Source organism: Aethalodelphis obliquidens, unplaced genomic scaffold, assembly GCF_003676395.1.
Source record: "Aethalodelphis obliquidens isolate GAN/ISIS:26980383/991018 unplaced genomic scaffold, ASM367639v1 scaffold43, whole genome shotgun sequence".
NCBI lineage: Eukaryota > Metazoa > Chordata > Mammalia > Artiodactyla > Delphinidae > Aethalodelphis > Aethalodelphis obliquidens.
In genome coordinates, this window is record NW_020837987.1 from 10,057,882 (window position 1) to 10,079,965 (window position 22,084).

General features: G+C 51.3%; 3 protein-coding genes across 9 annotated transcripts in view; 1 reads left to right on the forward strand and 2 right to left on the reverse strand.

The window, feature by feature from the left end:
• RPS19 (ribosomal protein S19) overlaps window positions 1-3,835 on the reverse strand; it is a 7,687-nt gene extending 3,852 nt beyond the window's left edge. Inside the window, exons 1-3 of one of the 6 annotated variants that reach the window (XM_027079704.1) lie at window positions 3,654-3,835; window positions 3,115-3,185; window positions 2,741-2,841 (exon numbers count right to left, since the gene is read on the reverse strand). In XM_027079704.1, coding sequence (XP_026935505.1) covers window positions 2,741-2,841; window positions 3,115-3,185 — 172 coding nt within the window. In that variant the 5' untranslated portion in view covers window positions 3,654-3,835. The other 5 variants (XM_027079709.1, XM_027079708.1, XM_027079706.1 and 2 more) reach the window with 5 other exon arrangements.
• A 3,951-nt stretch (window positions 3,836-7,786) lies between these two features.
• Window positions 7,787-14,059, reverse strand: DMRTC2 (DMRT like family C2). Its single transcript, XM_027079711.1, is given in 7 exon segments — window positions 7,787-8,342; window positions 9,269-9,660; window positions 10,465-10,591; window positions 10,740-10,923; window positions 11,187-11,263; window positions 11,546-11,703; window positions 11,790-14,059. Coding segments are annotated over 7 exon segments (1,275 nt in total). The 5' UTR covers window positions 12,014-14,059; the 3' UTR covers window positions 7,787-8,229.
• A 1,757-nt stretch (window positions 14,060-15,816) lies between these two features.
• LYPD4 (LY6/PLAUR domain containing 4) lies at window positions 15,817-18,806 on the forward strand. 2 transcript variants are annotated; one of them, XM_027079712.1, is made up of 4 exons: window positions 15,817-17,135; window positions 17,335-17,478; window positions 17,937-18,263; window positions 18,543-18,806. In XM_027079712.1, exons 1-4 carry the CDS (start codon window positions 17,069-17,071, stop codon window positions 18,743-18,745), a joined length of 741 nt encoding a protein of 246 aa, XP_026935513.1. In that variant the 5' UTR covers window positions 15,817-17,068; the 3' UTR covers window positions 18,746-18,806. The 2 variants fall into 2 exon arrangements, with proteins under 2 accessions (XP_026935513.1, XP_026935514.1); XM_027079713.1 differs by lacking the exon at window positions 17,335-17,478 and having other exon boundaries at window positions 15,817-17,146; window positions 17,912-18,263.
• Window positions 18,807-22,084: the final 3,278 nt, after the last annotated feature.

The following is a 22,084-nucleotide window of genomic DNA, read 5'->3' on the forward strand; positions in this document are numbered from 1 at the left end:
CACACACACACACACACACACACACACACACACACACACACCACTCAGGCGCCCCAGTCCAACAGCTGCTCACTCACTGCTGGACACCTACCGAAACACACAGTGTTCTTATTCTTACCTCCCCCCCCAAGCAGACCCTTCTGAGAACTGAGATCAAGAAGCCTGTCTAGGGCCACACTGCACCACTCCCTTTCAAAGCCCTGCAGTGGTCCCCCCTTGACACTGCTCCTCCCCTTAGAGCACTCTCCCCACTCCCCTGAAACAGGCTCGCTCTATCTCTACACCTCACCCCTCACACACACTGCCCCCTACACCACTGCCTGGTGAGTGCTCTCCCCTACAGCTCTGCAGCTCTTGCGGACCACCCTCAAGAAGGCCCTGCCATCTACCTCTGCCCTCTGTATCCCCCATACCTGAGGTCAATAGCTGCCCACACTGTGCTGGCTCTCATATGTCTCCAGCATTTGACCCCCACTGCCCTGTTGCCCTCACTGCCAGCTCAGCCTCCCAGGACAGGTCGCTATCCCACTGTGCTTCAGCTCCAAACCCCTGAGGGGGCCCACGATCCAGAGGAGGAAAAGCAAATACGGCAGACTGTGGTTTTGGAGTCAGCCTGCCACACCCTCCCACGGCCGTCACCGGTCTCTATCTCACTTTCCTCCTGGGTAAGTGACTATCTCCTATGACTCCACTTGTCCAGAGTACGCACTGACCAAACTAAGTGGGAGCACTCTAGACTCCAACAGAGGTCGGCAGACTTTCCCTGTAAAGGGTCAGAGAGTAGACCATGTAGCCTGTGGCATCTACAACCCTTGCCTGTCATGATTTTATACAAACAGGCATGGCTGTGCCCCAACAACACGCACACAACACACCCTGGTCTAGAACCCTTACACTGTGCCACTAGGGCAGCCGGGGAACTGAAGTCAAAAGCGAGCGTTGGAAATGCCAAGGGAGAGCAGCAGGGCAGGCAGAGGACGCACACCCAGCGTGATGTGCTGGGGAAGGCGCGCAGTGGGCAGAAAGGGGCCACAGCAACTGTAGAGATGGCCAGCAGGCTCAACTCGGTGTGTGTTACCCAGGGTCCTTTCCCCATTTCCCCTTAATCTCTCCCCACCTAGAAAAATAAAGTACAAAACGCTGCCAAGGGGACAGAGCTGCCCCCACCTCCAATCACGACAAGAGTCGGGTAGACTGTGGCATCAGCAGCTGGCAGACCACAAGCATGTTAACCTCCCTGACATCAACTGCAAATCGGCAACCACCAGACCTACTTGGGAAGTTTTTGTTAGGTACAGGTTATACAAAATATGCGTATTCACCTCATCAAATGGGAACAGCTATGAGATTCTTTCTCCTCATCTTAGATCCACAGTTGCCTCGCTTGACCTATCGGCTCTTGAGGCATCACCAAAGAGCAGTCAGGACCGGGCACGCCTTGCTTCCCAAGATGGGTGGATGACAGAGGTAGTGGTGGTCTCGTCCAGGCCCCACCACCACTGATTGTGTGCCCGGGAGGTCAAGTCAGCTCCCCTTCACCAGACCCATTTTTCTGCCCAGATATGCTACCCATCCCACTCATCTCACAGACTTGACCTTTTAGTCCTCAGGGGTCAGAGACTGTAGCTGAGCATGCTGGCCCCTATGCCCAGTCTAGGGCCTGAAAGATTGGCCCACCATCTACAAAATACTTCATGCTCCGAGGTGCTGGGCACCTTATACCAAGGCCAACTCTTCTCAAGGTCATTCTGGAGTTTTGTCCAAACTCTGCTTCCCACCTACAGACAAGCTCTGGTCAGGACAGAGCCCCCACTTCACACAGGATGGCTGAAGACAAGAGAGGCCGAGAGCCTTTAGTGAAAGCCCTGTGCAGAGGCTGCCACCTTGGCACAATCCAGCCTTGAACCCCATCCCCTACTCCCAAGGTAAGCCTCCATGGGGGTGACTGGAGAAACTTGAAACATTAAAGACAGATGAGGCAACACTAGCACTAGCACTATGCAATCAGGGGCTACACTTAAAATCAGCCCTTCAGGGGCTTCCCTGGTGGCGCAGTGGTTGGGAGTTCGCCTGCCGATGCAGGGGACATGGGTTCGTGCCCCGGTCTGGAAAGATCCCACATGCCGCGGAGCAGCTAGGCCCGTGAGCCATGGCCGCTGAGCCTGCGCGTCCGGAGCCCGTGCTCCGCAACACGAGAGGCCACGGCAGTGAGAGGCCCCCGTACCGCAAAAAAAAAAATCAGTCCTTCAAAGTCATTACTAAAGGATTAATAAGAAGATAAAAAAAGGGACCAGTACAGGGTGACCATAAGGTTTTCTTCAGGACACTTGAGGCTTGCCAAGATCTAGAGCAACGAGTGACCTGATCAGATCTCCAGCCCCTTAGTTACGAACAACTCATTTAACAAGACAGTCTAGTGTGACGACCTGAACAATAAAACAGACCCATAGGCATTAAAAGGACAATGCCTCTCTCTAAAATGAACCACCTCCAGGCAAAATACGAACACCCTACTCATTTGTCCCTGGGTCCCCCACAAGACTCAGAGGAAAGCACAGGTCCTCACGTGAATCTCTTACAAATGAAGAAACAGATTCAGAGTACAAAATAATTGAATGTCACAAAAAACATGCAGTGATAAAGTCAAAGATTTCTCTCTTGTTATTTCTGGGGGCAAGTAAGAGCTCACAAAGGGGACACCCAGCCCCCCACGCCCCAGCCAAAGGCCCCAGTTCCTCACCAGCTCGTGTGTAGAACCAATTCTCATCATAGGGAGCGAGCTCTTTATGCTTGGCCAGCTTGACAGTGTCCACCCATTCAGGGACTTTCAGCTTCCCGGACCTGGGACCAAGACAGCGAGAAAGGCACAATTCAGGAGTCTCCACAAACTCCATCCCAATTCGCTCCCCTCAACACAACTGTAGATCAAGAAGAGCCCAATGTATCCCAAAATACAAAGAGACTGAAACTCAAACACAACTCAGGGCTCATGTAGAAAGGATGGATCCCACAGAAACCTCCAACAAGCCTCCCCAGACTGAAAGCCTGCGGGCGCTGAGGGATCAGGCAAAGGCGACAGCCTCCACCCACTCGGACCGCAATCCCCACACTCACTTTTTGAGGAACGCTGCCAGAGCTCTGACGAACTCCTGCTGGTTCACGTCCTTTACAGTAACTCCAGGCATCTGCGGGAAAAGTCGAGCATGTGAACACAGGATTGATGGAGACGACTGACAAGGGTCGGGGGCCAGCCCCAAGGCGATCTAAACCGTCGCACTCTCCTTACTTCCGAAGGCCCTACTTCAATTCCCCGCTTTAAAGACCCCTGCGCCTGTGGGTCCTACAGAACTCACTGACGCCCATGGTCTCTCCGGGTCGCACGAACACTACCTGCCCCCGTTTGTGAAGACGCTGTATGACCCCAACCCCTGATTCTGGGGTCCCCCGCACTCCCCGCTGCCCACCAAGCCCAGCCTCGGTTCCCGGAGAGCGCGAACCAGACATGCCCGGGCCTGCAGCTCGCACGTGGCCTCAACTCCAGGGGGCGGGGCGGCCCCGCGCGGGTACCCCGGAGCTCCCAGGCACACGCTCCGGGATCGCGAATCGGGCCCCGACACCCCGCACCCGGTTCGGACCGGAGCACTCAAGCTTACCGTGCGGCCTCCAAGCTGCCAGCCAGGGAAAAGGGAGCAACGGGGTTTCCCGGGCGCACAAGTCGGGCGTTGGTTATCGCGAGAGTTCCGAGAACTCGCGAGAACGGGGTTAGGAAAAAAGCGGCCGCGCCTCTCTCAGGGCAAATGTGGCTTCCCCTCCGTGAACGTGGGAGGGTGTGGCGTGAGGGCGGAGGCTTGTTTCCTCCCCGCCCTTCCTTCTCCTGCAGCTTGAGGAGCTCTCGTCTTGAGTTGGAGGGAATCTAGCTTCGTTTGCGTTGATCATGCATGGAACAAACAGCGGCGGAGACTGTATCTCCTGGCGGAAGTTATGGGTGGGCAGGAAATAAAGAGACCTGGCTACTCCTGGCGCCACCAGCGGGACGACCACTTTTCCGGGTGGAAGTGGCTTTTCTGGCCGGAAGTGGGGCTAGTAAGGGCGGAACTGTGACCGGGAGAGCAGGGGAAGGGCAGCGAAGAAATGTGGCCACCACCTACCCTTCCTCAACCAGCAGTACTCGCGAGAGCGGAAGGGGACGGAAGCCGCACCCTTCTTAGGGCGGAAATTGCTTCACCACAGCCCAGGAGAGCGGAGTGGGAATGAGGCAGTGGAGGCGGGGAGCAGATAAGGTCAGGGGCAAAGGGACAGAGGCGGGACCTTCCGAGAAGCTCAGCTCTGCCTCCTAGCGCCTGAGTCTCTTCGCAGTTAGTGCACACATATTAATTCTATCAACAAATACTTTTTGTGTGCCTACTCTGTGCAAGGCACAGGTAAACATTATGTAGTATTACGTGCATTATCTAGTTTAATCCTTCTAAGGTCCAACACCCAAGAACACAAAGAACACACCTGTGGTTTGATAAAGTTGCTAACTTGCTGCAAGGAGAAAACTTTTTTTTTTTTTTTTTTTGCTGTGCGCGGGCCTCTCACTGTTGTGGCCTCTCCCGTTGTGGAGCACAGGCTCCGGACGCACAAGCTCAGCGGCCATGGCTCACGGGCCCAGCCGCTCCGCGGCATGTGGGATCTTCCCGGACTGGGGCACAGAACCCGTATCCCCTGCATCGGCAGGCGGACTCTCAACCACTGCGCCACCAGGGAAGCCCAAGGAGCAAGCATTTAATGTGAATCCTAATGTAAACCATACTGTGTCAGTGTAGATTCAGCCGGTGTAACAAATGAACCACTCTGGTGTAGGATGCTGGTAGTGGGGGAGGCTGTGGGAGGGCCGGGGGACTATGAGAACTCTTACTTTCTGCTTAATTTTGCTGTGAACTTAAAAACTACTCAAAAGAAAAAAAACCCACCTCTTAAAAAGTGGTTCGAGGGTAGGAAGTTGTTTATGTTGTGATGAGGGGAGAGGCCACGTTAGAGTACATTAACTCTGTAGGAAAAATAAATTCCTAAGGAATCAAGACAGCGTGGTTCACTTAGTCATCTATTCTGAGAACCCACAGAGGAGTTGCACGCAGCCCCTGCCCTCTGAGAGTACTTATTCTTGGAAGGGAAGACATAGTTGGACAGAGGTGGGCACAGCTCAGGGTGATCAGGCCTGCAAACTGCGGGCCAAGGGCCCCTAAGGAATGTAAGGAAGTCTACCTAAGGGGCTTATCAGAGACATTGTCAGATGAAAACGATGGGGGTCTATGCAGGGCATGGGTTATAGGACTGTCCATGTGTCTATATTGGCGGCTGCAGAGCCAGCTACACAATGGGACGGGGATACAGAATGAGGTCTACATGGCCCAGGCAATGAGGGTCTGAGTAGAGAAACTGGATGGGCATGGGTGGTATGATGTTGATTCTACATTGCTCAAGGAGTGTGGTCTGGAGTGGAACAGGTTCACATAGGGCTGACATGAAAGGAAGCATGGATTCCCAAAGGGCAGAATGTAAAATGAGCTCCTGATGTGAAACATGGGTGTCTGTGGGGGAGACTTGTTTGGAGAGAGGAGCAGGATGGTGCTTCACATTTGGAACCTCACTGGTTATTTCTGCAGAACATCAGGATGGTACATGAAGGAAGCTTAGAAGAGGGATGATTTACTCAGTACCCTATTGGACCTGGGCAACACCTTTCCTCACCTGGCAGTGGGTAATGGGAAAGGAAGTGACACATGAAACAGTGCTCACAGTCTATTGGCTTTAATCTCCAAAGGCTGGTCAGAGGCCAAGGGCCCGCTGGCTCCCCACAACCACAGGTGAAGGATGCTGCAGCCAGAGGAGCATGAGCAATTTGTAAATGTGCCCTTTTCCCCACAGCTGACCTCTGCAAGCCTCCACCCTTCTCCCTCAGGCACCAATGGGGAAGCCCTGACAATCTGATAGACAAAGTAGGCCTAGCCAGTAGTGTAAAAAGCCCTGCCAGATCTGACAAGAAGGGGAGATGGGCTGCAGAGAAATGGTCTGTGAAGAGTGGCCTGCCCCAGCTCCTTCCTCCAGTCTCCATCACTTTTTTTCCCCTCCCTTTTCTCATGTCATCCTTTAACCTCAAGTTATACTTTCTCTTTTACTCTTCCCAGCTGTGTGAGCTTGGTGTACTGGGGACCTTTGGTCAGCCCTGAGTAGCAGGGTCTTAGCCACGCTGCATGTTGCAACGCTTCCCTCCCCCCTTGACTATGTGGGCTTGGTTTTCTGTCACTGGGAGAGCATGGCACAGCAAGGTTTAGGCAGGTCTATTAAGGGTCAATCACACATCTAAGTTAAAACAAGGTCAGGGAAGGAAGGTGTGAAGCAGACTTTGGGCTTTGGTTATCTTGCACTGAGTCCTGGGAAGTGTTGGAGATTTGTTGCTCTGTAATGTTAGAATTAGAAGCAGCTCACCTTCTCAAGGCCCCAAACTAGAAAAGAGCAAGTTGTAATTGGATGCCATCACCATCAATTATCTTGAATAAAAAGAGGTGTAGGTAACATTAGGAAAAAGAATCAGTGATCAGGCACGTCCCTTGAACTTTCTGTTTGGCCCTTCTAAGAGTAGAAATGGGGATGGGGGTCTCCGAGTCTTCATATCTTTGGAATAGCTCACCAGGTCTTCACGTGCTTGGAACAGTTCAAGGAGAAGGACTTGACAGCAGAGGACTAAGAAACAAACGTGAGTAAGACATTATTACTTACTGCTATCTTGAGTAGAAAAATAAAGACTTTTTGAAAAACCCTCGGGACTTGTGTCTGTCTCCTGGAGTCCTGAATTTTTCACTCTATGTATTATAAAAATTACCTATTGATTTGGGGCCTGGCAAGGAAGGAACCTTTCTCCAATATTTGCCTACAAATTTTCACTAAAATACTTGGGCAAGTCACTTTATCTCTCTAAGGTGTTCCTTTGTTTGTAAAATTGGAGTAATCGTGCATAGCTTACAGAGTTGCTGTGAGGATATATGTGAATTGCATAGAGTGTGTACTCAATAAATGATAATAACTGTCACTAACGTTTTATAGGTCCTTCAGAACTTAGATACATGAATCTCTCTAGTTCAGGAAAAACCCTTGATAAAGACTTAACTTGATTCTTCCTGTACTGATTGGTCTCAGTCTCCCCGTTTGAAAAATGTTACGTTAGATTAGCATTAAGTTGACATTCCATTGACTAAAGCTGGCCTAAAGATATGTCTTGTTTGACCTACATAGGATTTAAAGAAGAAAACTGAGCCAACATTTGAAAATTAAGATGTTTTAAAAAGAAATCTAGTTTTCCAGCTTCTCTTGAAAAATCAGAAGATATGGCAATCCGGAGCCCACGTTCCTGCCTGGCAACAATCCACTAGGGCCAAAAGGAAGCTACCTTCTTAGGTAGGGCATGCATTCTCAGTTTTCTAGGGCTCCTCTGGCCTTCTTTACTCATTCATATGATCTGCTTGGCCCTGTAGGTATTTCCACTTGTGCCCCTCTGGGCAGCTGGAAACTGTCCATGCTTGGCACAGAGCAGTCACTTAATTATTGAGTCAGCGAATCACCTACCGTGTCTGCCTACCACTCTTTCTTATCTGGCCATAAAAAGAAATCCAAGTTTGTAGTTATTTGTGGTAGTTACTGAATATCTGATTTTCACTTTGGGAAGTGAATTGAACAAGTCCTTTCTGTCAGTCAGAATAAACTAGGTTAGGCTGCGGTAGCAAACAATCCCCACATCTCAGTGGCTTAAAACAATACAGGTTTATTTTTTGCTTACTCACACAAACCTAGACACAAAATGAAAATTCTCTCCTGTTTTCACATGCATGGAGACAGACATGAGTGCACAGGTATATACAGAATCACACGTCAAATAAATACCCTGGAACATGAACTCATGCAAAAATCTATTTAGATACTGGTTAACTTAAACTGCACAACTTTCTCTTTGTTGGGGATTTTAAAAGGTCCCAGGATCCGAGGAAGGTAAAAGAATATCCCCCTTCAGCCAAGGAAATGGCCATGCTACAAAAGGAGCCAAAAGCTAACAAAGCACCTGAAAGCTTTAAAACAAGCCTGAAGCTTGTGCTACATTAAATTCCATGCATAAATCTGTAAGTAAAATACCAAATATGCAATGCCTGCAGGCTGTTGCCCCCCTACCCCAGTGAGGCCTCCACCTCTGGGCTTCTAGCTCAGGAGGGAGATGGATCCCAGATGCCCAATATGTAGAGCCACGGAGGGGGCTGGACTGGGTCAGAGAGAGGGGACAACAGGCTGGAATCCTCCTTCTTCAGCAGGAGCTACAGACAGGAAGGAAGGGGGCAGGACCAGGTCACATCTATTTCCCCTCCCAGCAAACCCTCTCGTTTTACCCCATCTAATCCAGGCCCATCTTTCTTCACCTGGATTATAGCAAACACTTCCTCCTCACTGATTTTCCCACTTCTAGTCTTGCCTCATCCAATCCCTCCATCACAGCCACCATACGTGTCTTTCTAAAGCTCAGGGATTCAGAATATGTCCCTTACTCAGAAACATTCCCTTGCTCCCCTTCATGTACAGGTGCTTGTCTAGATGCCCAAGCCTGGCATGCCAGACCTCCATGATCAGAAGCCCCTCCATACTCATCTGCTTCTGTTCCAGCAGTCCCTCCAGTCCCACACAGCACGTCCAATCCACCATTTTGGACAAGAGAAATCTCAGCCTTCCCTCTCTGTCCCCATAGGTGTTTCTCATGCCTCAAGAGTCCTCTAGTTCTCTCCAGGTTTGTCACTGAGCTTTCTGAAGGCATCCAGGTTTCCCAAATAGAATGGAAGCTCCTTGAAGGCAGTTATCAAATCTCCTTCCAGGCCAGACCCTTATTACCTCTTCAGTCCCTCTCTAGACTTCAGCAGGCAGTTTGGGTCCAGAGAAAAAACCTTGGCTGGAGTCAGGAGAACAGGCTTTGCCACTGTCTTGCTATATGCACTCAGGCAAGTCCCTGCCTCTCTCAGGGCCTCACTTTCCTTGACATCAGGGCACTGGACATTTGCTTTTGAGTACAAAAAGGATAAAACAGATTCACTGAATAACTCTCAACTGTAATCCCAGGGGCTAGGTTGAAAAGCTTGGGGCCTGGGCCTGGGATCTTGAACTTCCTGATCTATTTGGTTAGTCCCTGCTTACTCCAGTACCTCCATTTCTCAGTCATGCCTATCCCATCCCCTCCTTTTAAGGAACAGGTTACCTGGTGGGCCACAGGGGTGGCGCAGGGAAATCCAGGCATGGTTGGAAGGACCAGAAGGGGTCAGGCGGGGAGCCTGAAACGAATCTTTCAGTCCCATAAGAGCCTCGGCTGCCTCCCACTGCAGCTGCCACTCTGAGGGGTCAGAGGTCCAGTCCAGGCGAGAGGCTCTGGGGGCCTGCAAAGGAAAGAGAGAGAAGCAGACTGGGAATCCCCACTTCTGCCCACCCTCCAGGTGCTCCCTCTGCCCCTGGTTACTTCATTATCCCCTACTCTTCCCTTCCCCAAGCTCAACTTCCTCCCAGGGTCCTGGGTCCCAGTTCTTCCCCAGGACCTGTGGCTGCAGCAGAAGTGGGTCTGGGGTGCCACAGGGCTGAAGTTTCAGAGTCGAGCATCTGGAAATAAGGAGAAAAGATGCCAGGGGGATTAAACATGGAAAGACAGGTACACATGGAAACAGGGGCAGGATTTTGCTATGTTCTGATCTGGGAATCTGAGTGCCTGGTGGGTCATTAGGCTTTGTGGCCTTGGGCAAGTCCCTTCCTCTGTTATGGCCTGCTTTGTTTTCTGTAAAATGAAAATATCTGTCAGCTTCTTCCTACCAGGGCTACTGTGAGGATTATGGGAAATAATTGGTGTCCGCTAAAAAAAAAAACCTGACAAAACATCTAGAGGGATTGAGGTGACTGTTCCTGCCCTACCAGAGTCTGGTTTCCTTCCCTCCTAGTTCCCCAATCGCTATGGAACTTGAGGAGCAGCTTGGCTCACCTTTAGGAAGCTTTCTCTAATGGCCTTTGGCCTCTCTTCTAGGCCTCTGAGGCTCTTAGCAGCATGTCGTCCCGCCCCCCGCCCCCCCACCCCACCCCCACTTCAGCAGGCAGTTCAACCCTATCTTATCTGTTTAAGTGGATTTAATAGCCACTACTTGTTTAAGGCCAGGGCTTGTGCTAGGTGTATTCCATATATTATTGCTAATTCTCATTATTACCAAGAAGTAGTAGTGTCTCTGATTTACTGACAGAAAAAAAGGCTTAGAGAGGTAAAGATACTTGTACAAAGGTTCACAGCTAGGCAATGGCAGACCTAGGAGAGCTCTGCCTCACCCATTAGTCTGTGACCTTTTCTTCTTCTTTATCTACTATGGTATCCAGCACAGGGTTAGGCACATCATAAACACACATCTTTTTCTCCCTACTCACGTGTGGGGCAGGGTAGAGGGCCCTTGGGATTCTCCAGAAAGAGGAGCCATCAGTATTGGGCGAGATCCTGAGCAGGCTGGGAGGGGCCCATGAGTGGGCAGCCAGAGGGCAGTGCCACGGTCAAAGCCTAACGAGGGTAAGAGAATGCAGAGCGTATGCAGAGGTCATGGCTTGTCTTCCCTCTTCCTACCCTGTATCTTTTTCCTCTTGTCTTTCTGATACAGTGGTACCTAGTCATTCACATATCTCTTGAATTAACGTTGAATTCATCTTACCAGGGAAAGGATGCAGAGGGACAGCAGGTTCTTGGCATAGCAAGCGGCACACCACTGGGGTTGGTACGGAAAGGCCTGGAGGCAGCCAGTGTCCAGTGGCCAAAGGGCCTGGAGGCACTGGAGTCCGGGGCAAAGGCAAGGCTTCTGGGGGACAGCTGAGCAGCAGAGGCCCCTGGGAGTTCTCCTGCAGGGGGCATAGGTTGGAGTCAGGTACAAGGCTGGAGAAGGAATGGGTATGTTCCAGGATGTAGGTAGGACCCCAAAACTTTAGAGCTTGAAGGGCCATAAAATCCCACCGCTTCATTTTGTCCATGGAATAGAAGTGATTTGCCCAAGATGACACAGCAATTCAGGGCTGGACCTAGAACCCAGGTGCTGAAGGCATACAGGAAGGGATCTGGGCAGGGGCTAAGACAGGGGTCCCCTCAGGGCCCAGTTTTTCCTTACCTTCTCTGGGGGTGTCAGTGCCAGTGGGACTGCCCTATGGGGAGTCTGAGGCTGGGGTGCTATGTTCTCCTTTGCAGCTGTGAGAGACCAGGGAGAGCTTTGGTGAGCTCTTTCTCCTGAGGGCCATCCCACTCCAACCCCAAACTGAATTATCTCTCTCGGTCCCATTTCTACCCACAGACCTCACCGCATCCTCCCAACACTTAATCACATTTTATAGTTGGGGAAGGTGAGGTCCAGAGAATAGAAACACCTTGCCCCAGGTCGCGCACCAATTCAGTGGCAGGACTGGGACTCTTTTTCCTACTTAGGCTTTCCCTGCCCACATTCCTGCCCTGGCCCTGGCCAGAGACACTCACGGTGGAGCCTTGGTTGAGTGACTCCCTTCTTGACACTGCCGGGAGCTTTGGGAGGAGCCGCCCCTTTCCTCATCTGCCCCCGAGCCAGGTGCCGCTTCAGCTGCGCCTCCTCCTGCCTACGCTGGGCCACCTGGGCAGCCATGACTCTTCGGCGCTCCCTAAAGCGGGGGTGGCGAGTCAAAAGGCAGGTCAGCCGCCTTTCGGATGAGGCCCATCCTCTCCCTTCCCTGGATCTCATACTCACAAGACGAGGACACATTTGTGACACTTGCAAGCCTGAAAGAGGCAGAGGCGCTTGTGGCCCTTGAGGTGGGCAGTGACACCGTGACTGCGGCAGCGGGCGCACGTTGGAGAGCGACTGACAACTCTCCTGGGGACGAGCTCCCCGCCCTGGGGGGCTCTAGTCTCACCCCCTGTGGCAGAGTCTGAGGGGCAGTGGTGGACAGCAGGCATTTCATTGGGTTCCATGTATCTAGGGGCAGGAGTGGGGGGTCAGGGTGGACACGTGGGCCCTCTCCTGACCAGCCCTCTTGCCTCTGGGAGGCCACGCCTGAAGCATTTTTCCATTTCGCCCACTCCTGGACTCAGCTGTCACCCTTGAGTCTCCCCTGGCTTTCTCCTTCTTCACTTTCCTCAGGCATCATCTTTCCCAAGAACCTCTCTCTTTCCTTTCTTGTGTATCTTTCGATCCAAACATTATTCTCCGCTCACATGTTCCTTTCCAGGCAGAAATCCCAGTTTGGGGCATACTCGCGCAGTCTCACGCCCTCTGCAGCAGTTCTTACACCCGCCTTCCACCAACACCCCATTCCCACAGTTTCCCCGGCATTCTCTTCAACAATTATCATTCCTCCCTCCTGCATTTATCCAATTCCCACACATAACGTTTATGCTCCCCTTTCAATTCTTAGCCTCACGTATGCCCTGCAATTCAATTTCTCCCCCGCAGCCCTTTTAATCAGACCGCTCCCTTGCACCTCAGTAACTACATCTTTCTCATGGATCCCTTGCCTTACTTTCAAGAATTATTTTCATTCCTTCAGCAAAGGTTTACTGAGCCCCTTCCATGTGCCAGGCCCTGATCGAGGCCCAAAGCCCCCTCCCCACGGCCCAAATTCCTCTCTTACACCCACACGCCTTCCAAACTAAGGCAATCCCGCGCCGTCGCTGCGCCCGGCCTTTACGCGCCTTCGCCCATTCCCAACAAGCAGCCTCGAACCGCGCCCGCCACACCTCCCCATGCATCTGTTCCTCGCGTGCACCCCCTTCTGCAGCTGTCCCCGCGGCCTCGCCCTGCTCCAGGGTCCCAGGGAGGGCTCGGGGCTCGGGGAGCGCGCCCTGGGGCCTCGGTGGGGGATGGGCGAAGGGGCCGCGAGGACCGTTAGTGGGGAGGCGACCGTTGTCTGGGGCAGGGAGTCCAGCGCAAGACAGGGAGGGGAAGAGACGGGAGGGGCGGGGTCGCGTTCGCGTCGTCAGCCGCGGTTACCACAGCCTCGAGCGAAGTCAGACTCAGGATGAGGCGAAAGAAGGTGGTGGGGCAGTGGGGTGAGGAATGGCCTCGCTCGCGCCACTTTTCCCGCCCCTTCTTACAAGGACCAATGAGCTTCAAGCGGCGCTTTCTGCCGCCGAGGCGAGCGACCAGTGCGCTTCAAGATCCTTCACTGACGGCCCGCCCCTTTACCTCCGGCCCGCTTCTCCTCGCGCCAGACTATCAGGCCAGCCAATAGAGCGTCGAGTTGAGTCTCGCGACACTTCTCCCTCCTTGTGTGATTTGCCTTCCCAGACTGTTCTTTCCCTTTTTGGGGAGGTGGCCAATGGGGCGTCGAGTAACGCTTCCAGGACGAGGCTGGCCCTGCCCCCCCAGGAACGGCTGCCCGGCCCGCCCTCCCGCGCACGCGCAGTCTCGCCCTCCGGCCAGCACTGCAGGGACGGCGCCTCTTGAGCGTTTGTCTTCGACTCTGCGCGGGCGGTTACTCTTTGCTGTGTGCATGCCCGTGCTTTCGCACTTCTCTCCCGCTGCCCAACTCCCGATCTACCTTTCTCCTTTTATGTTCCCTGTGCTGTGATATCCCTGTTTCCTTCCTGGGTCCCACCTTCTCACGCTGAGCCCCATTCCTTGTGTCTCTTATCGTCCGCGCTGGTGCTGATTTTCCTAACTCTGACATTTTCCGTCTCTGAGAGCCTCTCTCTCTCTGCCTGTTCATCCTGCTGATTTTCGGAACCTCTTTCTCCACGTGCCTCATTCCCTCGTAGCCTGGACCCCTGCCCCTCCCATCCTCCTCTTCGCTTCCCGAGACGCTTCTGTGGTTTTTCTGTCTTTTTAGCCTTTTCCACCGTCTGTGTTCATCTTCCTCCCAGATTGCACCCCATTCTCGGTGCTCCACTCTCTAATTGTAGCCTTCTCTGTGCATCTCTACTAGACCCATCTCACGGTTTCCCTCCCCATTCTCTGTGGTGTCCCCTTTTCTCTATGCATTCTGCCCTGTCTCCTTTTCTCTCTTTGAGCCTCTAAGATTGTCTCCTCTCTCCCCTGAGAACCCGGTCCTTGTGCCCCACTCCTCATTTTTCTGCCGCTCCCGATTGTGCTTTCTCTGCTCCCTGCAAGGTTCCATTCCAACAGTTTGCTCCTCCTTGTCTGTGTGGTTTCTCTTTTGTAGGGATAGCATCGCCTCTGACCACCACTCCATCCCTTTTTCCTTGAGGATTTCATTCCACTCTTTTCTGGTTGTGTCCGTGCTTGTTCTCAGATTGCTGGGTCCCGTTGTTTTGCGTTCCCAGGCAGGTGTGTGCCATCTTCTCTGCTTGGTCCAACTCCTTTGTTTGATCCTTTGTCAGCCTTCATTTCCCCTTCCTGTGTCCCATCTTTTCTGCTGGTCTTGGCCTCTTAGTTTGCCGCAGATTTCTGGATTACGGATCCTGTGTCAGGTATTCTGGACAGAGAAGTGTGGCAGAAGTGACCTCTAGCTGGACTGCTGTGCAGGGGGGCAGTACTAGACGAAGTTGGAAAGGTTGTTGGGGGCCAGTCTGGGGGAGGAAGGGTGAGGATGTGTGGAATGCTTTAATGCCAGCTGAAGCAATTGACATTAAACCTTTAGGTAGTGGAGAGAGAGATAGGGGGACCAACATTTTTGGAGAGCTTAGCTCTTGCCTGGCACTTTATACTAATAATCTTATTAATTTTCAACCATGACTCTATGGGATATATTACTAATATATTTTATAAATGAGTTCAATAAGATGCACAAGATTACACAGCTAGACAATGGAGAGGTAAAGATTCCAGCGTTGGTCTGTCTTTGAGTCCAAAGTCTATCAACTTTGTACAACCTACAGTGTTTTAGTTATTTCCAGTAATCCCCAGTTCCCCACTTTTATTCTCTAACTGTTGCATAGGCACTCATTTCAGGTGGTTAATGCATATCTTTTAGTTTGTGTGTGTTCTTGCAAGATGTGCGGTGTTTTATGTGCATGATGCTTCAATTTATGCGAATGACATTATTTACTATTTAAAATAATCAGCACTGTTTTTATGATCCATCCAGTGCATGTGATGCGTACATCTAACCAGTTGCTTCTAACTGCTGCATGCTATTCCATGGTGTGCATCCCCTGCGTGTCGCATGTTCACTAGGTCTCAGGGAGGGACGCCCACATTGCCTTCAGCTCACTGTCACCATAATAATGCTACATTCTCATGTGTTCCTTTGTAGTTGAAGGTGGAAATCTCTGTTATGTGTACCTAGGATATACCAGAGATGGCTCTTTGTAAGCCTAATTTGACTAAGTATTGCCAGACTCCTCCCCACAATGAATGATGCTTTGGGTCTGAGACACTGTTCAGAACTCCTCCCTTCCTCAGGGTCCAGAAGAGGACCCTATCCCTGGCCCCAACTACCCCATGAGCAGCAGTGCACAAGGGTCTCTGTAGCCCCACAGTCCTACCAATGCTCATAGTTTTCCAGCTTTCTGATCCCTCGCCAATCTGATAGATGCACATTTGGATACATTGTATTTCTCTGATTATTGTTGAGCTGGGGTGTTTCTTCATATGCTTGTTAGACTTTGTTTTTTTTTGTTGTTGTTTGTTTTGTTTTGTTTTGCGGTACGCAGGCCTCTCACTGTTGTGGCCTCTCCTGTTGCGGAGCACAGGCTCCGGACGCACAGGCTCAGCAGCCATGGCTCACGGGCCTAGCCGCTCCGCGGTATGTGGGATCTTCCTGGACCGGGGCACGAACCCGTGTCCCCTGCATCGGCAGGCGGACTCTCAACCACTGTGCCACCAGGGAAGCCCCCTGGTTTGTTTTTGAGATTGCTTCTTCATATGCTTGGTCCATTCCCCTGCTGGGGTTGCTCTCTTTTTCTTGTCAATTTGCCTGAGATCCTTGACCATTCTCGTTTTAAGACTTTGTATGCGCTCTTATGCCAATTTTGGCACTTCATATTATTTTAGAAACTTATCCACTTCATCTGGGTTTTCAAATTTATAAATGTAGAGTTGTTAATGACACTTTTATTATTCTTAGAACATGTGATGTCTGTTAATTTTTATTTTTCATTCTGTATTTTATTTGCATCTTTTTTTCTTGATTAGAGTTGCCAGAGAATTATCTTAGTAATATTGTCAAAGAATGAATATTAGTCTTTTGTAATACTTTTTTGTTGTTTTCTATTCCATTGATTTCTGTCATCATCTTTATTTCTGTCCCTTTTTGGGGGATGCTTTGTGGTCTCATATAACTTCTTGAGTTAATTCATAAACATTTTGTAATTCTTCTTGTTTCCTGATAAATGTATTTAAATTATAAATTTACTTCTGAATATTGATTTAGAAATCAGAGTCCCAAATTTTGATGTGTATTTTAAAAAACTTTTGATGTTGAAATGATTATTGGCTTACAAGAAGTTGCAAAAATTTTAGAGTCCCTTAAACCCTTCTTCCAGTTCCCCATAGGGACATTCTGTATAACTGTAGTATATGAGCAGGAAATTGACATTGGTATATTACTCTTAACTAACTTACAGGCCTTATTCAGTTTTCATCAGATTTTACATGCACGTGTGTGTGTGTGACATGTAGTATGTTTGCTATTATTCAGTTCTAAATACTTTTTAATTTCTTTTTCGAGTCAAGGGTTATTTAGTAATATGTTGGTTAACTCCTACACACACATTTGTTGTTCTGACCTCATTGTCTCTGGATGGAGAATAGCCTGTATGATAGTGATCCTTTGAATAAGCCAGCGTCCTCTGCTCAGCACCATGTCCAGTGGCAGAACCTAAGCAGGAGAGTGAAGAGTCAGGATTTGAGAAGCTAATGTGGGTTCGGGTTAGGTTGGAAGAGAGACTATGGAGATGGGAAGACCTGTGTCCCTGAAGGGCTCAGGGAGCCTATGTTAATGAAAATGATAATCAACTTTCTGCTCCAGAAACAGTGACCCAGAGGCTGACAAGAACTGAGCTTGAGACCTAGATTGAAATTGGTTCCAGACCGAGGCCCAGCATCCAGGACCCAGACACAGGACCATGGGACCTCAGCATTTGAGCCCCGTGCAGCTGCTCTGTCTCCTAGGGGCCATTTCCACTCTGCCTTGTATGTCCTTTGTGGCTGGACCCTTAGGGACCCTCTTGGCTGGGATGGGAGGGCTGGATTCATGTCACTGGGGGAAGGAAAGCTGCATATCTGGGTCCCTCGGGAGACAGGGTCTGTGGAGGCTGAGCTCTTGATTGGCGGTTCGGGGCTGAGAAGGCAATGTGAGGGGCAGGTGACTGGAAGAACATTCTCTCTTTAGGGGCTGGAGCTCTTTTGTGTTATGAAGCAACATCTTCCCTCTTCAGAGCTGTTGATCTCCATAACTGGCAGTGGCTTCTGATGAGGAGCATGGTGTGTAAACTGAATGAGGGCTGTGAGGAGACGCTGGTGTTCATCGAGACAGGTGAACAGGGGTGACTTTGCGACATTTTGTTTGCTTGGTCTTCTGACCCCACCTCCATTCCTAGCACCCAGGGACTCTGGACTTGAGTTCCAGATATCTACCCCATTATATGTTTGGGAACAGCATCCAGACATCGGCAGGAGAGGGGCAGGACCCAGCTGGTTGTGGTGTGGGCTGGATAAGAGGACACAATGGAGGTGGACAGATCCCAGGAGGAGAGGGGGACTCTGGAAGAGAAGACAAGTTTGGGATACAAGGGAGAGAGGCGCAGACGGGCTCCTGTGGGGAGAAGAGTGAGGAGAGGCAGATGAGACGTGGGAAATCTGAGTGGTGAGAGGACAGTGGGGGAGGGGCAAAGTTGGTGATGGGGCAGCAGGAAGAGCAGGGCCTGGGCTGGGAGCTTGAACTGGGTGTGGCCAGCAACACTGATCAGAGCTCTCCAATCTTCTGCCCCGCAGGGACCAGAAGGGGAATTGTGGGTTTTAAAGGCTGCAGCCCAGCTTCATCTTACCCCCCGCAAGTCTCCTACCTCGTTTCGCCGCCCGGATTGTCCATTGCCTCCTATAGCCGTGTCTGCCGGACATACCTCTGCAATAACCTCACCAACATGGATCCTTTTGTGAAACTCAAGGCCAAGGCTCCTAAGACTTTAGCATCTTCTTCCCATAGTTGCCCAACCTGTGTGGGCGAGCACTCCGAGGACTGCCTCCCAAATTTTGTCACCACCGAGGCTTGCCCCAACAATGCTACTGAGTGTTACAGTTCCACCTTAAAACTTCAGGCAGGTGAGAGAAGAGAAACTTTCTTTCTCAGATGCCTGCTCTAGGCCTGCTGCCTTCCCGTCTCTGACGGAGGTGGGTGGGACTGAGGTCCCATGGTCCTGTGTCTGGGTCCTGGGGGATGGGGGTTGTGGCACATAATTCCAAGGAGGAGGGGAGAAGGTGCCTGGTACCTGAGTGTTTGGTGGGAGAGCAGGGGTCCTGGTTTGTGAGGGGTGTCTGGAAGGAGGAGTAGGATGTTTGAGTCTTGAAAGTGTCTCTGACTCCTTGCTCTCTTCCTTACAGGGTATCTCAATACCACCTTCCTCCTCATGGGCTGTGCTCGTGAAAACACCAATATTTTATCCCACTTTCACCATATTGGCAGCATCAGAGTGACTGAGGCCATCAACATCTTAGAGAAGGCCCAGTTTGCTGGTGCAGAGCCCTCTAGTGGGAGACCTGCTTGGGGCATCCTCTTAGGCCTTCTGTTTGCCTTCAGGGACTGACGATCTAGCTGGACCAAACACCCCTACCCCTTCACATAGTGAAATAAAGTTACGGAGTTGCCTTTCTGCCTTGTCCTGTGGTCCATGAGGGTTGTGGAGGCGTGAAAGGTCTGAGGAGCGCCAGACATGTCCAGGGAGGCGGAGGGGAGGGGCAGGTAATGGGCAGTGCTCGCTCTGAAGTGCGCAGGGGGCTTGGGGAGGAGGATCATTGGCAAAGTGACAGAATCATGCCCAGCAAGCAGGAGAAACCTAAACACTCCCCTTCGCCGCCGCCTCCTGAGGACGTGAGTTCTAGCCTGGGTTCAGCCATTGACTTGGAGATCCTGGCCAAACCTTCTCCCTTTTTGGGCTTCCATTTCCTCCCCTTTAACATGAAGGCCTTGTAGGGAAGTCATAGGGATTATAAATTCAATTTGAGTGAAGTTTAAAACCATATATTTTATGATAAAGCACCTTTAACTTAAGATGGCCAGAGCACTGACACTGATATATTTGCTGTAAAGAGAATTATGAGAGTTTTATTTTTCTGATATTAAAAGTTACTTAATGAAGACTTGTTTCCATTAAAAAAAATAAAATGAAGGCCTTATGAATTAGAAGCGTGGCTCATTGGTATGAGTCAGATACTGTGGTAGTATCTGGCTAGGGTTTTTTTGTTTGTTGTGTTTTGCTTTTGGTGCAAAAAATTTATTAAATGAAAATGGACGTGGATACAAAGGGCATGTGGTACGTGAGTGAGACATGTTCTGAGCCAGCCAGACTCAAGGTTGCAAGGCCACTTTTTTTCCAGCTTTACTGAGGTATAATTGACAAAATTGCAATATAGTTAAAGTGTACAGCATGATGATGTGATATATGTATACATCGTAAAAGGATTCCTACCACTGAGTTAGCTAACACATTCGTCACCTCACATACGTACCCTTTTCTTTCTTCTGATGAGAACACAAGTTCTATTCTCTTAGCAAATTGCAGTTATATAATACAGTATTATCAACTATAGTCAACATGTTATACATTAGATCCTCAGACCCTATTCATCTTATAACTGAAAGTTTGTACTCTTTTACCAACTTTTCCCTATTTTCCCCCAACCGTAGCCCCTGGCAACCATTTTTTGAATCTCTGTTTCTATGAGTTCAACTTTTTTTTTTTTTTTTGTGGTATGCGGGCCTCTCACTGTTGTGGCCTCTCCCGTTGCAGAGCACAGGCTCCGGACGCGCAGGTTCAGCGGCCATGGCTCGTGGGCCCAGCCGCTCCGCGGCATGTGGGATCTTCCCGGACAGGGGCACGAACCCGTGTCCCCTGCATCGGCAGGCGGACTCTCAACCACTGCGCCACCAGGGAAGCCCTCCAAGGCCCGTTCTTGACCATGGTGTGTGCTGCCTCTGGGCACACTGTCCTGTTGGTGAGGCTGTGTCTTGCCATGTGACAGGGAATGGCCTTGGGCCCAGTCTGAGCTCTGAGCCTGTCTGAGCCTTCCTGTGTGTGTCTGGAGCCAACTCCAGTTCTAACCTTGGCTAATGATGATGTCTATGGCAGAGAAGATGATGAGTTTGGGGGTCTCTGGGCCTGGGGGCTATGTCAGTTTCTTTTCTGCACAGGAAATTCCCAAAGGTCCTCACTTGGATTGACACATACTCCTAATCCAGAAAGAACTGCATGTGTGCCTCTTCCTGAGGCTTGTAGCATCTCTGTTGGTCTGTCAGTGTTTCTCCAGCCTGATGAGATCTGTAAATAATGTGACCCCCTAGGGAACCCAGGTGACAGCACTTCCTTCTCCCAAGTGAAGGTTAGGCTGTCCAAAGCCAACCCAGGGCCCCTTAGTCCTAGGAGTAGGAGTCAAGAAGTTAGGTCCTAGGGCAGTCAGGCTGAGGCAGGTGGACTGACAACAAATGGATGAGCGGATTGAATGAAGGATGGTGGGACAGGGCTGTTTGGAGCTGTACTGCACCCCTCCTCCAGGCATTCCCCACTATGGGGCACCCCTTCCTCCTTCCTTTCCCTGACTCACCCCTAAACTTCCTTTTTGGACAACAGCTTCTAAACCTTTTCCTCATTACCGTCGCAAGAATGTCAGAGACTTGGGACTTCTTAACGCATCCCAGTGGGTAAGACTCTGCGCTTCCACTGCAGGGGGAACAGGTTCGATCCCTGGTCGGGGAACTAAGATTCCCTCATGCCCCAGTGTGGCCAAAAAAAAAAAGGTGACTCATACCTGAAAATCGCGCTTGAACCATTTCCCACCTTAGAAACACCGAGGGCAGGAGTTGCCCACGGTCACACAGTGAGTCCGGAGCCGGAAGAGGAATCCTGGTCCGGGACACTCACATTCTGGACTCCCCTCCCAAGATGGTACTGGGATGTCTGATAGTCTCTCTGCTGGGTGTGGTATTTCCCTCTCACATCACCCGCTTCTCTCAGTGGATTATCCCCGCACGCCCGCCCCACAGGGCGGCAATGAGCCAGTCTACGGGCTCCCCCACTTCCTGTGGCAGGACGTCAGTCCACTCGGTCCCCAGTTTCCCATAGGATGTCTCAAGTACCTTCAGGGCTGCTGCCCACCCCCGCCCGCTCACCTCTGGCTTTGTCTTTTAGCCACCGTCGGCGCCTACGGCTCTTGGACCCCTCTTGGGCCCTTTTCGCGGTCGGGGCCCCACGGACCAAGGCGGTTCCGTCCCCCTAGCTTACTCCATCAATCCTATGTGGTCCCCGATCCCGGGGCTAATTCCAGAGGCCAGGGCCGAATCCAGCCGCCAGTCCCGGCCCCTAGGGCCAATCCTTGCTATCGGGCCCCCAACACCACCCAGTCCCGGACTTGCTCCTCTCTGGGTCGCGCCCCAAGAGCAATCCGGGCTTCACTCCATTGCGGGGCCCCGCCCCCCATGGCTAAGGACTGAGGCCTGGCCCCGCCCCCTTACGCGCATCGAACAGACCACGGACCAACAACAAATGCAGCCCTGGAGGCGGCAAAAGCGTCTTTCTGGCCAAACTAGTGGGGAGTCCCGCGGGGGTCTCTCCAGCGGGGAAGCCTGGGTCTTTTCACGTGTTGGCTGTCAGCGTCGTTTCCCCACTGCACTTGCCACATAGGAATCATCTAGAACGCATCCGGCCCACCCGCTGGAGCAGGAGACAAGGCTGCTGCTGAGCCTCCTTCTAGGGGCGAGGGGCCCGCCAGGTCCTCAGGCAGTTGGAAATCGGGCGGGGCGACAGTGCCTGAGGCAAAGCTCTGTCTGTGAGCCATTGGAGGGGGAAGCCCCGCCCTTTCCTCCGCCTTCTGTCCTCTAGTTCTCCTATTCTCTTTCTCAGGGTTCTTTTCTCTGCCCTCTCCTTTCTGGC